The sequence below is a fragment of the Hyaena hyaena genome, unplaced genomic scaffold (assembly GCF_003009895.1).
Source record: "Hyaena hyaena isolate Hyena2069 unplaced genomic scaffold, ASM300989v1 scaffold_362, whole genome shotgun sequence".
NCBI classification, from domain to species: Eukaryota; Metazoa; Chordata; class Mammalia; order Carnivora; family Hyaenidae; genus Hyaena; species Hyaena hyaena.
In genome coordinates, this window is record NW_024080998.1 from 35,421 (window position 1) to 53,539 (window position 18,119).

The following is an 18,119-nucleotide window of genomic DNA, read 5'->3' on the forward strand; positions in this document are numbered from 1 at the left end:
TGTAACTATTAAGAAAACTTAATTCATCATTTTAAAACTTCCCCCTCAAAAAAATGTCTAGGCCCAGATGGTTTCACTAGAGAATTCTGTAAACATTTAAAAAATTAACACCAATTAACACCACAATGACCTTTGCAACTTAACTTCTCTGAACCTCATTGATAAAAGGAGGATTTCCCATTGATAAAAGGATTTCCCATTGACAAACGGAAGATAATAATGATGCCAATCTCAAAAGGTTGTTGAAAGAATTAAATGGTATAGTTGAATATAACTGGTACACATTAGAACCCAATTACTCTTTCTTTCCCCAACCAAGGGAATATATAAGTTTCTCTCTGTAAAGCCTAGGGCCAGCACAAGACCAACAGCGAAGCTGGTCTTTTGTGCTCTAGGTCTTGTGTCTGTTCACATCATAACTTCTGTGGACCCCTTCCCTCCTGATTCTCTCAGGTTCTCTGGATCCTAAGAAGTTTATTTTTCCTGGAAATTTCCCAGTCTTAAAACTTTTCCATTTCTCTTAATGAAACTTACCATTCTTTTGTCCCAATCCCTCAAGATGCTCTACTTTCTTTATCTTCTGAGTGATGGCTGAAATGTATGGCCAACAATCTTTCAGAAGTGGAGTTAGCACCTACTGTGATTACATTTGCCGCTGATCTTAAGGGACTAGGGAAGTGACACAAGTATCCTCAAAAAAACTCTTCCACCAGAACAGAAGACTGAAGATTAAACACTATCCCCATGAAAGAAAGTTGAACCTGTCATTCATTCCTGCTTCACATGAATGCTTTGATCAAATAGTAATCAGGTGGCACTCACTCTATCTAACATCAACTTTACTGTGAAAAATGAAAAGAGTGACTATGAGGGAGAGATGTCATTTTGCAACTGGACATACTTGGGGAAAGGAGAACCCTAGACTGAGTTTTTCAATGTGGAGATCCCCTGTGCTGGGTATCTCCAGGGAACCTGCAGGCCCTGCCTGAGAGACAGAAGAAGTAGTGAGAAAAGAATGCTAAAATGAATGTGGATGGACAGAAAGATCATTGTGCCCAAGGTCTTGCTGGTTGCCTTGCATGTGACAATGAAAAACACCTTACAAGGTGACTTTGTCTGGCTCATCCCCTCCAAGATGGCAGATAAGGAGTAGTCAGTGATGCAGAATTTCATGGCTCTCCTTTGGATCCATTTGTATTTTTTTACCTGACTCTCTGTAAACATGTTGCTTTAAACCAAGCAAAAACAGTTGAATGGTAGGATTTTCAGACGTGTTTTAGGGTCGACAGAAAAGAGTTGAGGGTCAGATGATTCTTTGCTACCAATCAGATTGTGCTCAAGTAGGCCTATTCTGTTTATGCAACCAGGTGATGGATGGTCCTGATGAGTAGGCATCTGTCCTTATATTCTGAGAGAGAGAGAGGGAAGGAGAGAGGGTTGGGGGGGAATGTTACTGCTGAGCCAGGGAAGAATCTGAAGCTCACAGATGTGGTTATTTTCCTAGGACCACATGAGATGGGATTCAAATAACGGTCCTTTGCTTCAAATTAACTCACTCATTTCCAGTTGGAAGAGAAATTGTGATCAACATATATAATTGGAAAAAAAATCCCACATGCCCTTCAAAAGAAACCAGGTTTGGTTTTCAGACATTTTAGCCCAAAGATCTATCGCATCTATTGGAGTCATCTGCTGTATTTGCCACACAACATTCATTCTTCCTTCTTAGAGTAACTGCCCACGAACTGTGAGATCATGACCTGAACCAAAGTCCGAAGTTCAACAACTCCATCCACCCAGGTGCCCCTAAATTTTCTCTTTAGGTTGATTGATTTGAGGTGGCTTTTGGCATTGTGTAGGCATACCTACTCAGCCTTCAAGAGCCAACTGCTCTTGACCAAATAAATCAATTGTAAATAGTGGCATGGGGTGGTTTTTAGCTTGAAGCACAAAGTTCAGTAAGCTTACTATTGTAGGCTCAGGGCAAGGCATGTAGACTATTGGACACAAATACATCATCTCTCTAAGCTACAACATTGTCTCCTTTATTTCTCATTGTCTGCAAAAAGAAATTTTTGGTTTTCTAATTCCAGCTGTTAGGCTTCATACTGCAGCCCAGCTTTATTTTTTTGTTTTTGTTTTTGTTTGTCTTGTTCATTTTTAAATATAATTTATTGCCAAGTTAGCTAACATACAGTGTATACAGTGTTTTTGGCTTCAGGAGTAGATTCCCATGATTCATCGCTTCCATACAACACCCAGTACTCATCCCAACGAGTGCCCTCCTCCATGCCCATCACCCATTTTTTCCTCTCCACCCCCCAACCAACCCTCAGTTTGCTCTCTGTATTTAAGAGTCTCTTATGGGGGCGCCTGGGTGGCTTAGTCGGTTAAGGGTCCGACTTTCGCTTAGGTCATGATCTCGCGGTTCGTGGGTTCGAGCCCCGCGTCAGGCTCTGTGCTGACTGTCAGCTCAGAGCCTGGAGCCTGTTTTCAGTCTGTGACTCCCTCTCTCTCTGACCCTTCCCTGCTCACGCGCTCTCTCTCTCTCTCTCCTAGAAATAAAAAAAAAAAAAACGTTAAAAAAAAAAAAAAAAGAGTCTCTTATGGTTTTCTTCCCACCATTTGAAACTATTTTACCCCTTCCCTTCCCCCATGGTCTTCTATTAAGTTTCTCAAATTCCACATATGAGTGAAAACGTATGATATTTATCTTTCTCTAACTTATTTCACTTATGTAGCCCAGCTTTATAGGCCTTCTCATGTTGTTTGGAAACTGTTCTATATAGCCATGTAGCAATGAGGCCTGTACAGTGTTATCACACTGAGAACTTCTGAGAAGTTTCTACCTTTACTTAAATATTGTCCTGGGACTCAGTAGCCCTGATCAAAAGGTAACATTTTTAAAATTTTTTATTTAAATCCAAGTTAGTTAACATACAGTGTAATAATGATTTCAGGAGTAGAATTTAGAGATTCATCACTTACACATAATACCTAGTGCCTATCCCAATACCCATTTAGAAAGGATGCCATTTTCAAGGGGAAAATGAGTGATGGACACTGAGGAGGGTACTTGTTGAGATGAGCACTGGATGTTGTATGTAAGTGATGAATCAGGTAATCTACCCCCAAAACCAAGGGCACACTATATATACTGTATTTTAGCCAACTTGACAATAAATTATATTAAAAAAAAAAAAGAAAGGACGCCATCTTCAAATATGGATCTGCTTTCTACATCTCCATTCCATTGTTCATGCTGATGAAAAAAGGAAAAGGCTTTTCTGAGCTCTCTGTGGCAGAATCTACCATGTGAAAGATTCAGTCCTGTCATTCATAAGTATCTGCTGATATCTCCCACACTTTATCCCCCACCTTATAGTCTTAGGCCCACCTTGCCAGCAACAGCTACCTGGCGCCATGGGACTCATGAAAAGGAGCCCACCATCCTCCTATCATGCTTAGCTCTCCACGAGTTTAGAAACTTGTACCATGGGACCCAAGCCATTGCACATTAAACCTGAGAACAGAAAAAGTCATGAAGTTGAGCCTTTGTGAATGGGATTAGTGCCCTTATAAAAAGACGCAAGAGAGCTAACTCACCCTATTCCCACCATGTGAAGATACAACAGGAAGTCAGCCACCTGTAACCCAGAAAAGGACCATCAACCAAACTGGATCTTGCTAGCACCATGATCTTAGACTTCCAGCCCTCCAGAATTGTGAAAAATAAATTTCAGTTATTGATACTCTACTCAGCTTATGGTGTTATGTTATACAAACCTGAGCTAAGGTCAAAACACTCAGAACAAATTGGTGGAAAGTTTAGAAACACAATCCAATGAGCTTAGCATAATAAAACTGAGTACAAGCAAATGCTACTACAACCAATATGTGAACAAGTCCTGTAAATGATCAAATTAGCTAAAATAAATATGAAAACCCACTGGAGGACTTTAGCTTCCAGTCAACATATTGTAACAATTTCTAGATTTACCATCCTGGCTGAACAAAAATACAAAACAAACTTACAAAACAACAATTTATTAAACACTGAACATCAGGCAATGAAAGACAATGATCCCTGAGACACACACACACACACACACACACACACACACATACACACACACACAAATGATGTAAGCCTTATAACTGATCTAGGTTACATTCTTGAGAGAGTTATTCTTCCCAGGGAAGGGCATCTCAGATAGAAGTTTGAAGATTTGCTGCATTGAGGAAAGAGAACTGAGATTCCAGATCAAGATATTGAAGTCTCAGGAGACAAAGAGATCTGCCTCTCAATTATTCAGTGGAGTCTTAATTAATTAATACACTATGTAAGGAAAGGATCACTCAGAACGATTAAAGAGAATAGTGCCTAGTGCTTACACATGGCCAGGAATAGAGCCCCTTCCTACCAACTACACAGAGAAAGTCATAATATAAGGTACATTGGGTAGATTATTCATAAAGTACTTACCTCAGAGGAGAGAATGAATTATCCCTGTCACCAGCACTATTCTAGAACCACTTTAAAAATCAGATCAAGACTTGAAAGGATCAAATTATTTCCAGGTAATTTAACTGCATCCCAGAACAAAGGTCAAGAATATTTATAGGAATAGAAACATTTAACATCCAAAAAGCTACATCTGACCATCCAACCAAAAGATTGCCAGACATGCAAAGACATGGGAAACATTCCCTATCATGAGAAGAAAAGTCCATCAAAACCGACACAGAAATGACAGAGATGTTAGAATCAGCAGACAATGACATTAAAACAGTTATTATAACTGTTTCAGTTATGGAATGAATAAGCCATAAGGATAAAAGATACATCATAAGGAATATAGTCAATGGTATTGTAAAAGCATTGTATGGTGACAGACAGTAGCTTCACTTTGGTAAGCATAGCGTAATGCACAAACTGCTCGAATTGTTGGTGTACACCTGAAACGAATATAACAGTGCATGTCAACTCTACCTCAGTTTCAAAAAATCAGCTATTATAACTGCAATCCAAATATTTATAAAATTAAGTAGAGACATGGAAGAGAGCAAAAAGACCAAAATCACAATTATAGTGATTAAAACTATAATGTCTGAATTAACAATACCCCAAATGGAATTAAGAACATAAGACACTGCAGAAGACTATGAATTGAAGACATAGCAAGAGAAACTATTCAAAATGAAGTACACTGAAGAAAAGAATCTGAAAAGGAAGGAAGGAAGGAAGGAAAGAAAGAATGAACATAAGAAAGAAAGAAAGAAAGAAAGAAAGAAAGAAAGAAAGAAAGAAAGAAAAGAAAAGAAAAAGAAAGAAGCATCAGTGAGCATGGGATGGTGTTACACATGCATAGGCCTCCTAGATATGTAATTGCAGTTTCTGAACAAAAGGAGAAAGAAGCAGGGAGATGAAGAATAATGTATAAAAACTGACCAAATTTAATGAAAACCTTAAATCCACAGATCTAAGGACTTTTAAAAACCCCAGCATTAAAGTCATGAAGAAAACTACACCAAAGGATGTAATAAATTACCCAAAACCAGTGATAAGGAGAAAATATTAAAAGCAGTCAGAGGTTAAAAGATTCAAGTATAGAGGAACAAAGATATAAAGGGCAGCAGCTTTCTTTTTATAAACAATGCAAGCAAGATTACAATGAAGCAACATCTTAAAAATACTCAAAGAGGACAGCTGTCATTCTAGAAAGCTATATCCTGAAAATGTATATTTCCAAACACAAAGGAGACACAAAGACATTTTCAGATACTCAAAATCTAAAAGAACTGTTCTAGGAGAAATAAAGTTCATCAGGCAAAATAAAAAATAATACCAGATATAAATACGGATCAATCTCCAAAAGTGAAGAACATGAGAAATGGCAACTGTATGGTAAATGTATGTTTTTATGATTTAAATCTCTTTTAAAGATAACTGACTGTTTGAAAAGATGATAGCAATATGGTGGAGCTTTTTATAGCATGTATATAAGTAAAACAAATAATGACAATAGCATAAATTTTAAGAGACAACATGGAAGTATTTATTTCCTATTCTTATGCTATACATGAAGGCTATACTATTACTTGAAGGGAGGCTGTGATAAATTTAAGATTTAAAAAAGAGTTATAGCTAATAAGCCAAAAAAGTTACAAAATGAAAAAAGTAACAATCCAACAGATGGAAGATAAATAGGAAATGGGAACAAATAACAGAGGGACAAATAGAAACAAAGAGCAATATTCCATAAGGAATTAAATTATAAATTAGTAACAAAAAATATCTGGAAAATCCCTAAACATTTAGAAATTAAATAGTACCCTTCCGAACAACCCATGAATCAGAGAAGGAATAAAAAATATAAAAGAGGGGAACCTGGGTGGCTCAGTCAGTTGAGCATCTGACTTCGGCTCAGGTCATGATCTCACAGTTGACAAGTTTGAGCTCCGTGTTGGGCTCTGTGTTGACAGTTCAGAGACCAGAGCCTGCTTTGGATTCTGTGTCTCCTTCTCTCTCTGCCCCTCCCTGCTCATGTTCCGTCTCTGTCTATCTCAAAAATAAGTAAACATTAAAAATTATATATATGTACATATATATAATGTCATATATATATATGACATTTTGAAATAAATTAAACTGAAAACAACATATAAGAATTTGTGAGGTACCGTAACCAGTTTTTTGTGTGAAATTCATAGCTAATAGATGCCTGTATTACAAAAAGGAGAAGGTCTCAATCTACAACCTTAGCTTCTGCCTTAAGAAACTAGAAAAAGGAGAACAAATTAAGCCAAAGCAGAAGGAAGATAGATGTAAATACCAAAGCAGAAAACAAAAATAAATAGGAAACAGAAAAACCAATAGGGAAACTAAATAAACTTAAAATATGATTCCTTGAAAAGATTAATAAAATTGATAAAGTGCTAACGAGACAGAGTTGGGGCAGAGTGAGAAGACGTAAATTACCATTATTAAGAATGAGAGAGGTGACATTCCCACAGATTCTACAGATTTCAAAAGGATATTTGTGTTTTGACAATTTACCAAGTACCATGATTGCATTTTAAGGCATCTTCAACATCCTAACTCAAAGTATCCATACAGAAAGTGACAATTTTGGGAGTTAATGATGTTGTAGCAGCTTAGTAGAAGAAATCTTACACATGAATGGTGACTTTTCCTTCAAAGCAAATCCCTCAAAGCAGTGTCTACTTGTAGGAGTGTCCTGATCTCTGTGGCATTTAATCGCATGGTCAGTTTGCAAGGTCTTGTTAAAATCAGTGTTATTTCTTCTGTTAGGTTAAGAAATTAAACCTAATATCATTTAGGTTTAAGAGTAGTAAGAGTTAAACCACTAAACACTAAAAATATATCACAAGAAAAAACACAAACCTAAACTATCAGCTATTTCTATCACTTTGTATTCCAACCCTTATTGATATCAATCCATACATGTTGATGTGGATTTTGCAGAGTATACTCTTTATGTGTAACTTTTTTTTTTGCTAAATGACTTTATATGCTTATTTTCATCATATAATCCAAAAAACGAATATGTTTAAGTATACATGATAGACAGTTATATTGATCATAATCAGAACTCAATTATAGAGCATTTAATTAACTTCTAGTATTTCAATGTTGTGAATAATAACATTATAACTTTGTATAAACTGATTTATTTTAGATTATTTCCCTTGCATAGCTCCCCTAAATGAAATTCCTGAGCAAAAAAAAAAAAAAAGTGAACAATTGTTCAGCTATTGTTAAACATTGCCAGATTAGCTTCACAGAAATTTAGAACAGTTCTCAGTGACACAGGGCCACACATACATGTAATTTTCTCACTGGCTTACCTACAGCTTTTCCATCTTTACTGAGGTATAATTAAGAATCAAGGGCACATATTTAAAGTATGTAATTAAATATGTAATTTGATAAGTTACCATCATGATACCAAATAATGAACATATTCTTCGACATCAAAAGTTTGCTCATACCCTTCATAAACCCACCTTCTATCCTTCTTTTTCCCTAGGAAACCACTGATACTTTATTTATTTTAATGTTTATTTATTCTTGAGAGAGAGAGAGAGATGGAGCATGAGTGGGGGAGGAACAGAGAGAGAGGGAGACACAGAATCTGAAGCAGGCTTTGAACTGTCAGCACAGAACCTGACGTGAAGCTCAAACTCACAGACTGCAAGATCATGACCTGAGCTGAAGTTGGACACCCAATGGACTGAGTCATCCAGGTATCCCAAGAAACCACTGATACCTTTTTTAAAAAATTTTTAATGTTTTATTTATTTTTGAGAGAGAGATAGAGACAGCATGAGCAGGGGAGGGCCAGAGAGAGAGGGAGACACAGACTCCGAAGACAGGCCCCAGGCTCCGAGTTAGCTGTTAGCACAGAGCCCAATGTGGGGCTCAAACCCATGAACTGTGAGAATATGACCTGAGCTGAAGTCTGACGATTAAACGACTGAGCCACCCAGGTGCCCCACCAATGATGCTCTAAATACCATAGATTGGTTTCAATTTCATAGAATTTTATACAAATGGAATCATAACGCAGCCTTCTTTTTTGCCTGGTTTCTTCCAACCAGAATAATTATTTTTAGTTTCATCCCATGTTGTAGCCCATATCAATAGTTAATTCATTTTTTTAAGTCTATTTATTTATTTTGATAGAGAGAGCACGAGCAGGGGAAAGGCAAAGAGAGAGTGGGTGAGAGAGAATCCTAAGCAGGCTCTAGGCTCAGCACAGAACCCAACATGGGGCTCAATCCCACAAACCATGAGATCATGACCTGAGGCGAAATCGAGAGTCAGATGCCCAACAGACTGAGCTCCGCAGCCACCCCAATGGTTAATTCATTTTTATTGATGTGTAGCATTCTATTATATGATTATACCACATATGATTACAAAGACTGTTTGCTTACTCATCTGTTGATGGACGTTTGGGTTGTTTCCAGATTTTGGCTATCACAACTAAAGCTGCTATGAGCATCTGCATACAAATCTATGAATGAGTATGTGCTTTTATTTTCATCAGGAAAATAGCTAGCAATGGAAGGGCTAGGTCATATGGTCTGTTTCTGTTTAGCTTTTTAAGAGACTGTCAAAACGTTACCCAAAGTCATTGTCATTTTACATTCTCATAAACAATGGTTACAAATTAGTATGGTCAGTCTTTTTAATTTTAGCCATTCTAGTGGATGCATAGTGGTATCCCATGGTGCTTTAATTTACATTTCCCTAATGCCTAATGGTGTTGAGCATCTATTCATGTTTTTATTTGCCTTTATGTTTTCTTTAGCAAATTATCTTTTCATATCATGAGATGCAAGAGCAATTCATTAGAGAAAGAAAAGCATTTCCAAGAATGATACTAAAACAATTGGATATCCATGCCAAAAAAAAAAAAAAGAAGAACTTTGATTCACACTTCTAAGCCTCTATAAAAATTAACTCAAGATGGATCATATGCATAAAGGTAACACCCTAAACTATAATTCTTTTATAAGGAAACATAACAGAAAACCCTTGTGACTGTAGCTTAGACAAAGATTTCTTACATATGACACCAAAAGCACAAAAACAAAGAGAAAATTGGTGGCATTAAAATTTTAAACTTCTACCATAGGGGAGGGGAAAAAAATAGTTAAGGAGAAGGAGGGAGGCAAACCACAAGAGACTCTTAAATACTGAGGACAAACTGAGGATTGATAAGGGGAGGGGGAGAGGGGAAAATGAGTGATGGGCATGGAGGAGGGCACTTGTGGGGATGAGCACTGGGTGTTATATGGAAACCAATTTGACAATAAACTATTTGTAAAAAAAAAAAAAAAANGGAGGAGGGCACTTGTGGGGATGAGCACTGGGTGTTATATGGAAACCAATTTGACAATAAACTATTTGTAAAAAAAAAAAAAAAAAAAAAAAGGAAAAAAAAAAAGAAAATGAAAAATACAAGCCACACAGACTGGGAGAAAATATTTGCAAAGCATATATCTGGGAAAGTATTTGTATCCAGAATATATAAAGAACTTTAAAAAACTCAATCATAAGAAAACAAAGGGCCCAATACTCTAATAATTAGATTTGATTACCAGATATATAGTTTTGGGCAAGTCAATATCATTCATGGAGAGACTGAAGTGAAAACGTGTACTGCTGTTAAAAGAGAGCGGGTAGAGGAGGGAGAGAGACACTGCACACAGAAAAGGATCTTGGGATGTTTCATGGTCAGATGGGTCAAAAGTATATTGTCTATTTTCTTCACAGTAACTTCTAGGATCAGCCTTGACAACACAGCCCAAGTATAATAGAAGAATTCTGAAAAGAGCTTGGAGCCTGATTAAGGTTTGCGTAGTAGGATTGGATATTATGGTATACATTCAAAAGACATTTGGTCCTAAAAAGAGGAGAGCATTACAAGTCAGAGTATATGAAGCAGTGGGCAATTTTAAGTCATAAGACATCAGGCCCCTTTTCTTGACAGAACATCACATTCCCACCCACAAATCTGGGAATAGACCATCCTTTGAGGAGCAGATCAAGTGCCTGCCACTTACTCCCACGCACTCCCACCAATCACTGTGCTCATATGGAGCGCTGTCATTTGTGAAATAGCATGAATAATAGCAATTGCCTCAAGGCAATGAGATAACCAAAGTAAGTCTAACATAACTCCTGGAACCCCCAGAGCTCAATAAATATTGGTTTCCTCTTTCCTTTGTCCCCTTCCCTGACCAAATAGAAGGCAAATTACACGTGGGCCCCACTTCAGAGGGGTTTTTAATTTAGAGCTCCTATGCTGAGCTCTTATTAAAGGATTCTGGGTTGAGCAGAGCGACTTTTGAAACAACTTGAGTCCAGATTTTGATGGCCCCATTACCACATGTGGCAGGGAGTCAAAAAGCAGAATGGGAGGTGCTCCACACTCCAGAACCAAGTTGCCGGGCTTTGGCAAAAATCAATAGGTGGACAACTTTTCTATTCTATCTAGAAACAGAAAACACTTATGCTCCCCCTCCTGCTTGCTGAGGGTCCATCATGAGAGTATCCCTCTTGGCTCTTCTGCTGCCCCTCACTCATTCCTCAGCAGTGAAGGAGAAGTGAATTGCCTGACTGGTAAACTTAGAAGTATTTTTGAGGTGCAGTGTTAGGAGGCCCACATGATTTAAATGTAAGCCACATTCACCCAAATCAGCTTTAATTAGCTCTACAAACAGTGGTGATGGCTGCTTAAATCTTAGGTTTAGCTCTCCGTTGGTTCTGAACCTGGGTAGCGGGGAGGAGGGCCCTCTATTCAATGCACACTCAAGCACAGACAAGACTAGAGACTTCAGCACATTCAGTGACATGACTATGGCCCCTCTTAGGTCTGTGTCTCCCTCAATTTGCTTTTTCCCACCTGCCCCAGGTCTCTCAGACTGACACTGCCACCACCCAACTTTCACACCAGAAAGAATGATAGACACATAGTGCTGATCCTTTCTTGCCTTCCTCCTGAAGGAAGTACTTGTACACCTCTGTGTCTCCTACAGACCTAGCATGGTTCTGAGTATGTGGAGCTCTGATAAAGAATGAGAAGACCAAGTTTAAGCCCCACTCTGCCCCTTCCCACTCTATGTGAAGTCATGCACATTACTTCACCAGTTTGGGTCAATGTTTCCTTATCTTATTTGTTCATTTTAAGTGACATTACATTAGATTTTAAATGAGCAAGAAGTTCATCCTTTCATCAATGTGGTAAAAATGAAATGGTCAAGATCTCTAAAGCTTGCTTACAGAGCTTTATATTTTTCAGATGTGCTTATGATGTCATCCCATCTAGATGTAAACTCCTATTTCCCACAAGTGTTCAGATAAAGGACTTGGAACCTAGGAGTTCGCAGAAAATTATGTCACTGCCAAATTCCTGTTTAAATGTACCAGAAATTTTCTAGAATTTGCCCATTGCTTTGCTACAGGATTTAACAAAATTTTATTATAGTGTTACCTGAAATACAATCAATTTGCTGATTGTAAAGCAATGCCATTCATGGTTTTCTCAAGGAGAGACTGGCAAAAACTAAAGGCCCACAGGCCAAATACTGTCTACTGCCTATTTTTGTAAATGAAATTTAAGGAACACAATCACATTCACTTGTGCATATATTATCTGTGGCTGCTTTCACACTACAACTGCAGCATAGAGTAGTTGCAACAGACACTATGTGCCTACAGAGCCTAAAAGAGTTACTCTCTGGTGTTAAACCTCATTCGAAAGAATCTGTTAGTTACTCTTACTTGATCAAATTATGCTTCATGAATGTCTTTAACATATGATCAAGTGACAACAAAAATGTGGCTCGTCCTGCTTTTCTTCTCAATCTACAAGAGAAGAAATTTGTCTAGATGGTTTCCAACATAGACATCAATCAATACTGATTCTCAGCCAATGAGTAGTTTCCTTCATGAGGATTTCAGAGGGATGTTTTTTGGTTTGTTTGTTTTTATTATTTTGTTTTATATTTAAAGACACATTTCTCTTTTTTTAATTGAAGTATAGTTGATACAAATGTTACATTAGTTTCAGGTGTACACCAGCAATTTGACAAATTTCTATATTATGCTATGTTCGCCACAAAAATGGTCACCATCTGTCACCATACAATGTGATTATAATACCACTGACTATATTCTCTGTGGTGTACCTTTCATCCCAGTGACTTACTCATTCCATTATTAAAAGGTTCTATTTTCCACTCCCCTTCACCCGTTTTGCCCATTCTCCTCCTCCCCTCCCCTCTGGCAACCATCAATTTGTTTCCTTCATGAGGTTGGATTCCTTCTGAATATTTGAGACATCTGTACCTCTTATGAGATGGGAGCAGCATTGGCAAGGCATATCAGGAGATTCAAGTTCCTGCCCCCTCTTTGCCCCTAATTCTTGGTGCTTTCCTTCTGTAAAATGAGGAGGTTGGATGAAGTTTCCTTAGAGCAGATAATCATGATCCAGTATGTAAAGTGCCTCCTAGAAGGCCACAATGGCTCCTATGAAAGCCCAGGGAATGGTATCACCCCTGGATTTACAGAGAAGAGACTCCAAGAAAGCTGCTTGGAGGAAGTGATGCCTGATCTGAGTTTTGAAGAATAAGGGAGAATTCATGCTGCTGGAGAATGGACTGGCCGATTGAAGCAAAAATGCATCTTATGGAAGCCATCATTTTATTTGGCTAATTGGGAAATGTCATCTGCTTCAACATCTAAACCCCAGGAAAGATCTAAACTCAAACAGACTCTACTGTGCACACTACACTGTGCTTCTGGATGGATACATGTCAGGAAAAGCCACACTGCAAGCAACCTTTCACAATATAGTCACGTGTGTGTGTGTGTGTGTGTGCGCGCGCGTGTGTGTGTGAAAATAGCCTTCTTTTCCTTTTTCAGCTAAATACCAAAGTCACATCCAAGGCTTGAAACAGACATTAAATCCCACAGGCATAGGGATATGCCTCTGATTATGCACAGGAGACAAAGGCTTCTTGGAAACATGATGATTAAACAGAGAGTGTGAGCAAAGTCTGTAGGCAAGGTCAACAGAGATAACTCTGACTTCAAAACAAGTTTGGCAGTGGGATTAGGCAATCTGCTTACACAGCAATCTTTTCATGTGTCTCGACCATCTAAACATTCACAACAATAGATTCCAAAGGGAGAAGTGTTATCTCAGTTGACTGAGCCATGCAATCTCAGCAGTGATTTCTAAGTAATCGCTGGCTCTCCTACAATCCTAACTGCCTGTACTAATGTCAGAGGTAGAATCCACTCACACATTCCACAAATTAAGTGAGTACCGACTATCTAACAGCACTTTTCTATACACTGGAGACACAGTCATGAATAAATAAGACAAAAATCCTTGCCGCTGTGGAACTTACATTCTAGTGTATCCCCTTTGTATGGAGAAAAATGCAAAGAGTTTTAACTTCTATTCAATAGAATATATTGCTGTTCTGAATACCCCTGAAAGGACAGTTTGCAAAAGAGTCAAAGCCACACCTGAGCCAGCCTCCCTCCTGAGCCCCTGTCCCTTCATCTTAGTTTCCATATCACAGCCATTAACAGAACTGAGTAGAGTCAAGGCAGCCTGATGCTTTCTCCTGAATGTACCTTCATTGTCAAGCCATGTGACTCCTAAACCCTCAACACAAAAATGTTCATAGGCTTTGAACCACCTCTGGGAATCTTGACTGAAAAAACACTCCTATGTTCTGAAAAGAATGTAGGTTGCAAAGATGTACATCATAGCTTTCACCTAGCTTCACCCTTGTTAAAAAAAAAATGGGGGGGGCAAATTAAATGTCCAACAATAAATTAATGAATAGGTAAATTCTTGTTTTTACATGAGGTGAAATCACAAGCGGCCATGAAGATTGTATTTACAAACATTCTATGATAATGAGGGAAAAATCTGATTATAAAATGTTAGGTTATCAAACAGCACAAAATCTATTTATATTCAATATAGCAAACCTGTGTCAAAATCTACTAAGAAAAATAAAAGCCTTGCTAGAAATGTTCTAAAACATTAACCACTGATGCAGTTAGGTATTGAAATTATGGGTGTTTTCCTATTTTTTCTATTTCCCATTTTTTTCTTTAGTGAACATTTATTATTCTCAGAATTTAAAAAATGATCATTTTAAGCTTAAAAGGGTCTTTAAAAGGTAAGGACAAGGCAGCAAGAAGGATAGAAGCATTTATGGTGGTAGTGAAGAGGCTGACATCTGAATTCAAACCCCCTGAGTCTGAACCATGACTCCCCAAATTAGTGTGTGACCTTGGGCAAATGACTTAGCCTTTTCTTCCCCCAGTTTCTCACTTGCAAAATGGGGGTGAAAATAGTGCCCATCTACATAGGTTGGATGAGGATTAGTAGATAATTCACAAAGAGTGTTCGGCAGAGTATAACACCTCATAAGCACTCAAAACTGACAGCAGATCCAGGACTCCAGCGGCCTCAAAGAAAGAGTTCACACAAGGGGAAGGTGGGCAAACAGCACATCTTCACACCTCAAGGACCACTAGCTCAGAGCTGTGTTTTCAGTGGGCAATTTTCCCTGAGTCAGAATCCATCCCCAAATCCTTTACTTATATTAAATCTTCCCCTGAGGAAAATGGACAGTATGTCGATGCTCATTTTATGGATAATTAATTCCTTGGTTTCTTTCTTTCTTTTTTTTTTTTTTAATGTACTGGTCATCATTTATTGTGCAAAGTGACTTTTAATTTTAAAAACAAGTCTAAAAATCACGTTAATAGGACTCTCAGAGAACACTAATCATTACCTTAAGATGAAATGACCTCAAAAAAATACTGTTTATGGTGCTAACAGACAGTTGTTAATTTGAAGATAAAAGCCACGATTCACGTTGTAGAATCCTATTTTTTGGTCAAATGTCAGTTCCAAAAACAGTGAAATGAAGAGACGGTCTCTCTTTTTTTTTTCTGTACACATGAAACCATTTAAATCTGGGCAAAATGATGCGATTGTTTATTAAGCCTGCACCTTGTCGACAACAGACTTGTAAATATTTGCCCAAGCGACACCCATTTCTGAAATTTTAGTTCTTAGTTCTTGTTGCTTGCCAATCCTCCTCTTTTTAAAAGAATGAGAATTCAGTTTCGATTGTATGAACATTAAATCTTGACCAATAATAAAAGATCCAGAGGATAAGATAGGTTAAACTTTGTCTCTCTACAGCTCCTGATCCAAAAACCGAGGCACCCTTATGGAAAAGAATTGTGCCTTCCAGCTTCCAGAGGCTTTCTTTACCCTAAATACTAAGCTAAATTTCCTTGAAAATAAGGCTGTGCTTGTGTTCAAGTTCTTGATTTGGTTTGGCAACTTTTCTCGGTCGCGGACTCTGCTTTCTTCTTGCATGGACTGTCTGCCTGCTTAACGCGCTGAAAACGTCTTGAACGGTGGAGCTTCACGGACTTCGCGTTTCATTGAAACGGTGGAGTTTCATGGACTTAGACTGGAATCTGGCCGGGCATTAGCTGCATCTTCTTTCTTGAGTCCCTTAACCTTACTCAGCACCGGCTTCTTTGTCTATAGAGGAGGCATAATTAATCACAGATCTCGCCAGGTTACAATGGCGACAGGAGAGACAACAGATGCTAAGGACGGGGCGCGACATCCAACTTACTCAGGTGCTCTTTTCCTCCCGAGGGAATCTGTTTTGAGTGTCTGCGGTCCGTGTCTGAATCCCGGAAGCCTCTGGTTTGTGTCCTGTCTTTCCTTAGACCAGAAGGCAAAGTTGCCCTGAATTTGGGATTCTTGATTTAGGAGAACATTTGAGCTCTAAATTCACTTAGACTCATTCACGCTTAAGTCCAGGGTAACTGGCCAGGTAGATAGAGGAGTCGGTGGCGAGCGCAGTCTCTTGGCGCTGAGAAGTGGGGTTCCCGCTCGGGCCAACGGGGTTCCCATCACATTCTCTCCCCCATCGTGGAAGCCCGGGTCAGGCTCTGCCCACCTCCCGCCTCAGACCCGCGAGGATGAAGTTATCGGCCCCTCTGAGCACGGCTTCCTCCAGGAGATGCCAGGACGCAGACTGGCTCACGACCCCAGGACCCGCCCGCCCCCACCCTGCAAAGGAAAAGTGAAGGAAGACCGACAAGGGGCGGGGGGCGAGCTGCCACAGGGGACCGGGCGCGCGGAGCTGGAGAGGGAACGGTGGCCCGCAGCTCCGCCCGGCCTGAGCTTGCCAGCCCGCCTCCCTCCCGGCGACCTGCCTCCCGTGGGCAGCCGGTGGGCGCGGGGCCAGCCCGAGGGGCGCGCGGGGCTGGGGCGGCGGCCCGAGACGGCTCCCCTGGAGCCGGGCGCGGCGCTCCCCTCGGCGTTCCCTGCTGGACGCCGCGCGCGCAGGGGGCAAACGCTACCTGTGGAAGTAATGTGCGCAGAAGAGGCCCAGGAGCACGGTGGCGGGCGGGCCGGGGAGAGCGCTTGGCTGCCCGGCCAGGATCCCTACCGGCACCGCGAAGGACGGCAGCTCCTGCAGAAACCAGGCTGCGCGGGCGGGCAGGTGAGCCCCGGCGGGCACCGCGCCCGCCGAGTACTTCCCATAGCCGGAGGGCTCCGCCAGGTACAGGACCAGCGCCCCCAGAGCGGCCAGGGCGGCGCTGCCCGCCAGCACCGGGTTCTGCTGGCAGCGACCCGGCATCGCGCCGAGTTCCCCGCCGGTGGCCGCTGCCCGCGCAGAGGCGAGCGCGGTCTCACTGCCCCTTTATGGGGCGAGAGACGCCACCCTGCGTCCGCCCCTTCGGCCTTGGCCCCCGCCCCTCCATCCTGCTTTGTGCTTGGCGCGGCCAGCGCTGGCTCGGCTCAGTATCCGTGCCCTTTTCGCAGGGCTGGCGCTTGGGGAGGCAGCCGGGGAGGAGGGGAGGACGAAGGGGCCCAAAACGCGTCCTGGCCCCCGCCCCCGCCACCCGCCTGGGACCTGCCCGCGTCCGCGCCTCCGCCCGCGCGCCCACCTCTCCACCACCTGCTTTAGATTGCCTTCGAAGACCCGTTCTTCACCCATCACCCTCTGACGCTGACGCTCCCAAGACTAGGAAATCAGAAGAGAAAACCGCAGGGACGATTTAGCCGGACTCGTTCTCGCGTCCCAACACACCTCTGTTGCGCAGCCACGCATCCCTCCACCCTCAGACCGCGCAAGGCAGGATCTCTCCAACCCCTCCGCTTCCCTTCGCTCTTACACTCCCTGCCCGTTCCCATCCTGCAGCCTTCTTCCCACCCTGGGCCGGATACCCAGGCACTTCCCGCGCCCGCCAGCGCTTCGTCGCCACTCTCAGCATCAGAGTCCCCTCTGCCCCTCCGCACCTCCAGGGCCCTCGTTGCTCCGCGGTTTCTCTCTGCTTTGCTGGGTGCGCCCCTGGGTTAAAGAGGCGCGCGTCCCCGAGCACGGACGCGTAAGCGAGGATTGCGGCCAGGAGTAGCGAGTGATCCAGTCGGTCCGCCCTCGCTTCTCCTCCACCCCGGGATCCCTGCCGCTGCCCGGACTCAGGCTAAAGTCTAGGGCTTCTGCCGCGGGAC

The 18,119-nt window shown here is 41.2% G+C and overlaps 1 protein-coding gene across 1 annotated transcript in view; it reads right to left on the reverse strand.

Annotated features, from left to right (window-relative positions):
* The window catches only part of SRD5A2 (steroid 5 alpha-reductase 2), a 39,711-nt gene extending 22,467 nt beyond the window's left edge, over positions 1 to 17,244 (reverse strand). Inside the window, exon 1 of the mRNA XM_039250292.1 lies at positions 16,964 to 17,244. Within this exon, the coding sequence (XP_039106223.1) occupies positions 16,964 to 17,244 (281 nt within the window). The remainder of the gene's footprint in view (positions 1 to 16,963) is intronic.
* Positions 17,245 to 18,119: the final 875 nt, after the last annotated feature.